The sequence below is a fragment of the Pleuronectes platessa genome, chromosome 8 (genome assembly GCF_947347685.1).
Source record: "Pleuronectes platessa chromosome 8, fPlePla1.1, whole genome shotgun sequence".
NCBI lineage: Eukaryota > Metazoa > Chordata > Actinopteri > Pleuronectiformes > Pleuronectidae > Pleuronectes > Pleuronectes platessa.
The window spans coordinates 25,163,471-25,173,470 of NC_070633.1; the positions used below are offsets into that span (position 1 = coordinate 25,163,471).

Sequence of the window (10,000 nt, forward strand, 5' to 3'; positions counted from 1 at the left end):
CACTGTAGATACATCATAGAGTAAAAAGTGAAATGGTGGATATTGTCCTTACACTTAGCAGGTGCTCACAAACTCCACATGAAGTCATGTGATGTTCAGCAGCTGCCAGATGTGTTAACAAGCTAAACATTTGTCCAATAGCATCAAAGATCGGAGTTGTTTGTACGGCTCGTTTCCATTTGCTCACCTCAAGCACATGACATAAGAGTATATCAGTATGTCAGACTTAATTGATTGTATTTCCTACTTTATTGACCCTGTATCTATTCATTTAAAACTTTAATTGTTTACAATATTCAGGCATTAAGCTGCTTTGTTACATTTAACAAATTAAAAGAAATACAAAATAACCTCGTGGACATCCATGAGAACATAGACACTTTTTTATTAGAATAAAACTCCTCAGGAAATCATCATTTAAAGATTTAAACTGTTTCTCTAATGGAGAAATGTTCTGCTCCTTTTACAATTTAAATAACAGCCTGAAACCACAGCACGTACCAATTAGTTTAAATGGTGCTCCAGTTGTTATTATGCAGGAGGTGGACAGGTGCACCTGAGGGAAGGATCCTGGACCTTTAGCATAATAGATGAGTAAGGAAATATTATCAGATAGCATTTGTAGGTATTGGACCATTTTCCTCCGTCTGCATTATTTATAAGCATTTTCTTTCCTCATTTAAATAGTTTTGCATCATATTATGCAAATGCTCTCATGCATCCACATACATCCGCTAACATTGAGATGTTTTTTGATCAATGAAGTTAAGCTTCTCGCGGCGAACGCTGGATCTGCGGCGACTGAAAGAGAAGGAATAATCTCCCTCTGACTAAACTGTAAGATCACACATGAATTTCCTTTTGCCGTTCCAAATGGGTGAATAACATAAACTGGTTCATGTCTCCTTATTCTCCCCTGAACTTTCAAATCGGGGGCAAATTTCAGGGGTAAGTGTGAGGTCACTTCACTTATTTGTTCTGCAGTCTAGCAGTGGTGCTGTGCCTGACACGATGACGGCTGCGTGCCAGAGCCGAACATATGCTTCATCCTAAAGAGAGGTGATAATAAACTACAGAGGAAATCTGAGGAGCCAAGTCTCCACTTGAGTTCTGGGTTTACAGCAACAACAAAGATTTGTAAAGCATGTTATCTCAGGGTTCAGTGGAGACGGATGGATAATATCTGGATTAATCTGCAGCAGATTAGAGGAAAGAACGCTGTGACATTCAATAAGTAATACGACACAAGTAATGGATTAAATTGTTCAAACAACAGTGAAGGTGTCTCCCTTCACCACAGAAAACAAACATGTTCTTATCTTCATCTATATTTTAAACTTAGCTCGCAGCTATTTTCACTCGTGGTCTGTTCCATCAGGGAGATTCACCTGAAGAAGAAAGAAGACTCCAGTTGCTATGGTTATGCTCTGCCCTAATTCTGAGCACTGGATAAACTGTTGACCAGAACTATAGTTTTCTTTTTCTTTCAGATGTGTAGTCATGAAAGTTTAATGGACACTTGCTGCCAGCCACACAGGAAAAAAGAACGTTTTCTGTGTTGGTGATATAAGTAATCTGGTTATCAAAGAATAATGAAGCACGTGAAGGCTGCAGCCGCACGGACACGAAGAAGCAGAGTCGAGTCTGAGCCTGTGTGGTTTCTTCATCTCTTTCTTTTATTTTAAACTGCACCAAAATACACGGGAAAATATATTGTGTGTGTATTTTAAGGTCATTTTTTGGAGGGAAGTTATGACAGATTTTAAAGTTAATGATCGGTTTACGGTTTATTTAGAAAAATGATGTTCTGTCTACTTGTTTTCTGCATAATCCTCTTGAATAACAAACAAAAGCCAAAAATACATACCAATATAGAATACAGCCAAGTATAAAGATCTTAAAGTGAGGAAATAAAGATTTTAACGTAAAATGAAAACTGAAAATTATCTCTGCATTCTCAATTTCTTTAAAATTACTTTTTTCTGGTTGATTTGCTCATATCGGGCGATGTAATTTGCAAACGGAAATCAGGCTCTCGTCAATTTACAACTTTCTCTCATTAGAAAATTTCGACTTTACCTTTTTGAACCTTATCTTCCACCTTCCTCTCCTTCCACACCTAGGAAAAGCCACAAATCTGTAACAACCAGTCTTCCAGCTATGTGACCAGGCCGCTGCATGGGAGGCTTTTCTAAAAAATAATCAAAATGCGATTCACAATGTGTGGAAATGGCATATCATATGGCTTCAAAGAGCAATTTGCAATGGGGTTAAGAGACCCTGACCAGTTAAAGAGCCACATGACACCGACATGCATGACACTATGACGGCCCTACTTCATGTACAGCTCACAGAGACCAATCATCAAAGAATTATAACTCAACCTTAATCACAGCTCACGCCGAATCCATTCACCTCAACATTTCGCTGATGTCCTTGCATTATCCTCACTGTAAATCACCCTCAATTCCAATTATCTCGTTTAATACGCATTGATCAAACAGTCATATTTAACCGGACCATAATGACCTTTCTGTAATTATGATGTATAGTTTCATTCAGATATAAAACTGCAAGCCTCCATTTTCTCTCCCCGACGTCGTAAAAGCACCGCAGTGTCGCATGGAATTGATTACATCTGCAATTCAGTTCGCTGTGGTCAGGCAAAATGAAACACTCCAGCCTTTTATCAAACCGCTCTCTAACCGCCCTCTGCAGACCCAGGATCAATACCAGCAGAGGTTCAGCTGTAAAGCCTGATGGAGAGGGCGATATGAATAGAAGTATATCAATGGATTTAAATGGCGACTGTGCGCTTTGCCTTTAATAGATGGAACTTCACAATGATGGACAGCCGCTGCGTGTTTCTTTGAAACACTCAGACGTTGCAGCTTTGTGTGATCAACACTTTATACATTTATACTTTATACATTTTTGATCAAAGCAGATAAAGTTAGACCTTCTTCCGTTGTGCAAAAATGAGGCTATGAAATATTCTGGATTGCGGGTGTTTCCATTTTTCATTTTCGATGTCATTCGAAGCCAAAGTCTGCGTAGTTGTGATAATAGAGTGGAGCCCCAGTATTGAGGTTTTTCCAATGTATGCACTTGACCAATCAGACAGTGTCCCAGTGGTAAATCGTGAACCAGATTTGATGCGTCAAATAACTGATTAAATCCTTACTTGTAGAAGAAAGAGAACCTGGACATACATTAGTGTGATAAAACTACCGGAATCCTCTTTTTGATGTTTACTTTGACTTTTTAGTTTGGTCCATGTTTCATTCACTAACATGGAGGAGATAGGGTATTGACTTGTACAGCAGCCAGCCACCAGGGGTTTTGCTTCAAGTTGCTGTCATCTAACTTATATAATCTATGGTAATATAATTAGGTTCGTAAAAAAGGACGCAGGTGTGAACTCTGGCCATTTTTCTTTATTGAAAGTTGTGTTTACAACTTGGTTATGAACTTTTACCCTCTCGTCAAAATCAAATAAAATGTGACATTATAATGTACAGGGAGGAGGAATGGGATGAGCTAGATATATGAAAAAATATCTTTACCCAACTTCACACGATTCTCCCTCAACAAATAAAGTTTGGTTGATACACAGAGAATTCTAGATGTTCAAACCATTGAAATCCCCAGAATTAGTTTAAACCTTAGAGAAATACGCACCAGGTTAAGCTCCATATTCCACAATACAGCCATGAAGCAGTAATATGAACTGTCTCGTTGTCGAAGCAGTCGAGTGAATTGTTAGACTCACTTTCCTCCCACTTGTCGGTCTGGTTCAAGCCAGAACTCCTGTGACTCATCTTGATGAGCTCTTTACATAAGTCGCTGAGTTTCTGTGAAAACCTCCACAGAGTTTGAGTTGACGACAGCGAATGCGTCAAAACAGAAAAAAGGGATTGTCTGTCTCACTCTCAAGTTCTTTTTGCCTCCGTCATCGCTCTGTTCTGCTCTGTTGGTGTCTCTGCCCTGACTCCCTGTACGTGTCGTCTCATCCCCCCTCAGGCCTGACCACGCTGCAGGTCGTCCTGGACACGGCGGCGGAGAAGAAGTGGCAGGTGACGGCCATCAACGTGGGGAACCTGAAAGACGAGAGGAAGGACGAGGCGTACCGCTCGCTGTTCCAGGACCTGGAGAACAAGAAGGAGCGGAGGGTGATCCTGGACTGTGAGCAGGACAAAGTCAAAGACATCATGGACCAGGTGCAGTGTTCCTCTACTTCTGATTCATGAGGAATTTAGATTATTTAGCCAACATACGGTTTGAAATAGGTTTATATAAAATAAAACAAATCATTAAAAAACCGACTATTATTGTGATGGTGATGCGGCATCTTGAGTTTTCTAATGATCCAACACATACAAGTGATTATATAATAGAAAAGATAATTGGTTAGGGTTAGATAATAGTTCACATACATGCTGTAATCTTCCTCTTTGGAGAGCTGAGCTGGGGAATCTGTGCATTTTCTAACTTACGCTGCTGAAATACTGATAAATTAGTAATTTGAATATGAATTATTACTGATATGAAAACATCCATTGTGTGGTTTGTGGAGCCTGTTTATATTTCTGCTGATAATCTGTGGCTTGGTCTCACATTATATATCTCAGAACTCAGGTAAGCCAACACTCAAACCAAAACTAAAGAATTAGTTTACATAGCTAAATAGAAAAAGAACCCCAAATAAAAAAAAGAGCCTGATTTTAAACACTTAGTTAGAAAACTCTTATTTGTATTCAGCCATTATTTTAAATTCAATACCAGCCAAGAAGAATTCAGGAAACGCTAACGACCCTAATGTCCTTCAATTCCTCCTGGAGGGAGAAACTGGAACAGAGAAACATGGACCCTGCAGTCCAGGAGATGCAGGAAACCACTGTAACAATTACACTAATTGTGCTGTAAACAAAACAATTAAAGGCGAAACCAATGCACATGAAAAGGTTATTTTTACTCCACCTTTTACCCGTGAGAGAAACGTATGGATAAACATTGAACGCGTGCGGACGTCTGTTTAACCGAACGCGACGCCTGCAGCCTCTGCGCCTGTTTATCGGTGGAAACAGAATCCGTCCAAGTTTCCTCTCGCCTCGTGTCGAGGACATTTACATAGAAGATACGAGACATTATTATTCAAATCTGCTCGGAGGAGCGGCCCTGACAAACGGAGGTGCCACTCGGGCAGCGGGATTAGTTTCAGGTGTGTCATCTATGTGAGGAGCTGTAATGGTTTATACCTGAGATAGTTCTCTTATTTTCCTCTTTGTCTGTTGCTCTGCTGATAAGGGAAGGTGGGGGGTGGATTAAATATCTGTCGAGCAGCGTTTGGGACTGTGAACGCAACACGGTTTTTACTCTGCGATAATTGGCCTCAGCTGTCAGCCATGTTAGGGCTGAGCTCGACTACTTCTAACGTCTGAATGTAATAGATCTGATTTCTGATTGTTGTACCTCCCACTGTCTCATATCGTTCATAAAGGCATGTTGATTAAAAAACATAAAATCTTTAAATTTTTGCGATTTTCCTTAACTATGTTGTTTGCTTGAGACTCATTTATTCCTTAAGGTGTTTTCTCATCATACTTCATTATATCTGTGTGTCTCATCCTCACAGGTCATCACAATCGGCAGACACGTGAAAGGCTACCACTACATTATAGCCAATCTGGTAAGTTTAAACTCTTCTTCATCATTAACTCAGTTCTGTGCTCTCACTCTCTAAAGCCGCTTTCACACATGCACTGAAGTCCGGACATTTTCCTGAAATATTCCAGACGGGCTGCACGTGAAAAAGCAAATGTCAGAGTCAGTTAAAATTTGGACATATGACTTTTTCTAACACATGAGGGACGGGAAACTGGAAGAACACAAATACCTCATCAAGTCATAGATCATTAGGACAAGGTGCAGACGCTGGTATGGAAGTGCTGTCAACAAACACACTGTGCTGCTTTTATATGTCAAATGTCATGTCTGAAAACACATTTAATATCTCAACTTCAATTTACTGTTCTGCAGGGATCATACAGCCAATCATCTTGTTTTTATTTGTCTTGTTTTCAGGGCTTCGTTGACGGAGATCTGTCCAAGATCCAGTACGGTGGGGCCAACGTGTCGGGCTTCCAGATCGTGGACTTCGACGATCCTCTGGTGTCCAAGTTTGACCAGAGGTGGGAAGCCCTGGAGGAGAAGGAGTATCCTGGTGCCGACAATAAAATAAGGGTGAGTATTAGCAAATCAACTTAAGAGCGCATGGACGCACACACACAGACACACACACACAGACACACACAGTTGTTCTATTTCTTTCCTTGTCTTTATTTGTTGGATTGTTGGTAGAAAACGTCCGTGTTAGCACTTCAATGCGCCCGAGTTGCTCTAATGTGTTAACGTCAGAGTAAATTGTGTTCCCTCCATCTGCATCGGCCCCAACTTAACACTCACGTGGACACACTGTGTGCATTATTAAACACATCTCTCAGTAAATATTCTGGCCACACACAAGCCTACGAGCAGCACATTGTCCCTTCACATAAGTGCGAGTTGTTTTATAAAAGATGTACTTTTTTCATATGCTTGCAATATGAAATGAATCATCGTTGGAAATTTGAAGTGCAGCTCTTCTCCAGACTCGGAGACAAATACGCACATATCCTCCCAGCTCCCGTCTGCCGAATCCTCCAAGTTCTAATTCTTTTTATTTAAGAGGTTTGAGTCTGGGTGAAGAATAACTCGAGCAGACGTATGATCTCATGTCTAATTAGGACAAGATGCCTAAATAACAGGGAGGAATAATGAGCAGGAGGAGGGATGGTGTTTATGCAGAGTTTAGAACTTCAGAGGCGAACGCTTTGTTATCCGAGTGGCTCATGTTGGTCATCTTCCTCTGATCAAAGGGTGGATTTGAGGTGAGACGTTTTAGCCGAAGCGTTGTTTTTCAGCTAATTATCTTTTTCCCCCTAAAAAGTGGATCCATGCGACGTTGGGCCTCAGATCTGCAGTTGGATTTGAAGCACAGGCCCGAGTGTGTTCCAGTGTAGATTGCGTCATGTCGTTAGATGCATGGCTGCTGTCGAGACGAGTCACAAAAACTCATCTTAACTGGAGCAAAGCTTCTATTTCCTGCTCATGGAGAACACACTGATTTGCCCCTAAGCCCAAATACAATTAAGTTGTTGGGGAAATGTTTACCGATAACAAGGGAGAACACACCTTGGGGGGAAAAAGGATAAGTCTCAACCAAAGACTTGTTTATAAAGATGGACGATGCATCTCCACGTCTTCCCACTATCCAGATGTGAAGCCAAAATATCTCAGCTATTGCTTTTGAATCTCGAGACAGTAGCAATCGGGGGGTGGAGCCTCGGTATCAAGTTCTCGTTTATACACATGCTTGACCAATCATGAATGTCTCTCAGTCGTCGATCCTGATGTTTCCCCTTGTTTATAGCATCAAATACTGAATTTAAAATCAACATTTAGCCCTTAGCACTCTAGTGCTGAAAATAAACCTAACCCTAACCCTCTAATTTCCAACCTCTTGTCCATTGTCCCGCTCTAGTACACGTCTGCGTTGACCTACGACGCCGTGCAGGTGATGACGGAGGCGTTCCGCTACCTGCACAAGCAGCGCATCGACTTCACCAGGAGGGCCAACAATGGCGACTGCCTGGCCAACCCTGCTGTGCCCTGGGCTCAGGGTGTGGAGATCGAGCGAGCACTGAAACAGGTAACACACAACCACAGACACACACAAACACACAGATCCCTTTGTCGGCAAAGACTCGTTGCGGCGGTAACACGAGATCTCCCTTAAGAAATACCAGGAACGCTAACAAAGGGCGGAGAGCACTTCACAGAGATTGATTAAAGATAGAATTATTTTGGTTTTGTTTCCAGCCTGCGTGTATACACAGTTACACTGACAGCTGCTCTTCAGAAGGCCGACACTCTGTCCTCTGAGCTTTGATGCAAGGCTTCTCCTCCTGCTGAGAAATGAAGCCCGACAGCCAAACTCAAAGTCGAATCTTTTCTCTCGGACCCTTTGAGGTTTTTTCATGTTGTAGACGCAGATTCTTCAAATGCGAGTGCGAATTGAAGCGGAGCGCAGACTTTTATGCCCGAGAGCGACTGATAACAAATATCAACAGAATCTCTGACCTTCCGTCCCGACCTCTGGGTATTCTGCAAACTTTCACTTTATCTGAAATTATTACCCCGAGGAGATTAACCCACAGAAAAAATCCTCCGTTAAATTTGTGAGCGACGTGTGCAATCAGCCAACTTTTCCTTTTCTCTGTATCACTGCTGCTCTGACTCATCTATCTGAAATTACAGAGAAAGATCAGGAGCTCCTCCAATTGGCCACGAGGCAACCGTCTGGATCCAGCCGTGAGATTTCTGTGATGATTGAAGTGTCAGTAGATTAAATCTCACAGAGCCGTTTATTTTTTTAGTTAGGGATAAGCAGTGTTTGGCATAGATGCATTCACCTGGTACCCGGGTTGTCTGGATATACAAGCTGCTGGAGAAGCTGCCTAAAGCCACAGCATGAAGATGAGACTGGGAGATACTGGGCGGGGATCAGATGTGTCGGTTGATAAAACAAGCATGAATTTAGGATTTCTTCCAAAATCGATTATGTTGCTTTGAATTCGGTTTGGAACAAAGAGGTAGGAAGAAATGACCAGCTATGGGATAACAGAGATGTTTCTCTTGTCTCTTTGTCAATAAAATAAAACCTAAATCATTTTATCCCTACTTTTCTACAGACGATATTATATATTACAGGGAAGAATTAAATCTAGGGGGGGACAGAAGCAGTGACCTATATCCACGTCTAGACTGCAAAGACCAGTTCATTTTGTGTAAATGGCAGACTTGCATATTCCCGGCACCTGTGGGTATGATCCCCTTCGATATTCCATTTGGAAACTGATGCTTGAAGACTTCTGAACAGAGTTTGATGTATTTGTTACAGAAGTAGCTCTTCTGGTTGTGGAAGCCGGGGATTGTGGGTAATGTCCAACGTTAAGTTGTGTTGTTGGACAACACAGTCCGAGCTACGTTCAACAAAGACCAATCGATCGCTCACAAATCGCTCGGACATGAATGAGGCCGCTGCTCCTCAGTAACAGTAACATAAAGCTGCGTTTAATTAATGCAGGTTTTCATCTTTTGGAATCCACCTGCCATCCCGTTTCATTCAAACGCACTTTGATGAAATATGCACAACACATGATGAAGCTGCTTGAAACGCTGTGAAAGTTCGTTTGAAGTCGGCGTGTGGTAACATTTGGATTTGGTTCCTCTCAGGTCCGTGTGGAAGGTCTCACAGGAAACATCCAGTTCGACCAACATGGCAAGAGAGTCAACTACTCGGTGAACGTGATGGAACTGAAGACCAACGGCCCGGTGAAGGTGAGTGTGACCATCTCCATCAGCGGCAGTGACGTTGAATAACAGATTGGTTTGAATCCAGATCGATGCTGCACATGCTGTCCTCACGAAGGGTTTTGTGTTCTTTGTCTGTTTTGACAGATTGGATACTGGAATGAAGTGGACAGGATGGCTGTGACCAAAAGTGACGTGTTTGCCAACGAATCGACAGGAATGGAAAACAAAACAGTCATCGTCACCACCATTTTGGTAAACACCGATTCCATTATTAGCCACATCACTGGGAATTTTGCTTTTCGATTGGCAGCCAATTAAAACCAGGCTCCTGATGCTTTGTTGTGTTCATCATGACGGCTCAGTGTGAAATGTTTGCGTCTCTGAAGTCTCCATTTGTTATTCAAACCTCTTGTGCTGAGCAGCGTTGTCCCGTCTTGTCTCCGTCCTCCAGGAAGCTCCGTATGTGATGCTGAAAAAGAACTCTGACCTTTTCGTGGACAACGACCGCTACGAGGGCTACTGTGTTGATCTGGCCGCCGAGATAGCAAAACACTGCGGCTTCAAATATCAGCTGAAAATCGTG

General features: G+C 42.0%; 1 protein-coding gene across 1 annotated transcript in view; it reads left to right on the plus strand.

The window, feature by feature from the left end:
• The window catches only part of gria2b (glutamate receptor, ionotropic, AMPA 2b), a 35,464-nt gene that overhangs the window by 19,197 nt on the left and 6,267 nt on the right, over positions 1–10,000 (plus strand). The window contains exons 3-9 of the mRNA XM_053428379.1: positions 4,024–4,220; positions 5,636–5,689; positions 6,085–6,243; positions 7,583–7,750; positions 9,337–9,441; positions 9,562–9,669; positions 9,869–10,000. The exon at positions 9,869–10,000 is cut by the window's right edge and continues 75 nt beyond it. Of these exons, the coding sequence (XP_053284354.1) occupies positions 4,024–4,220; positions 5,636–5,689; positions 6,085–6,243; positions 7,583–7,750; positions 9,337–9,441; positions 9,562–9,669; positions 9,869–10,000 (923 nt within the window). The remainder of the gene's footprint in view (positions 1–4,023; positions 4,221–5,635; positions 5,690–6,084; positions 6,244–7,582; positions 7,751–9,336; positions 9,442–9,561; positions 9,670–9,868) is intronic.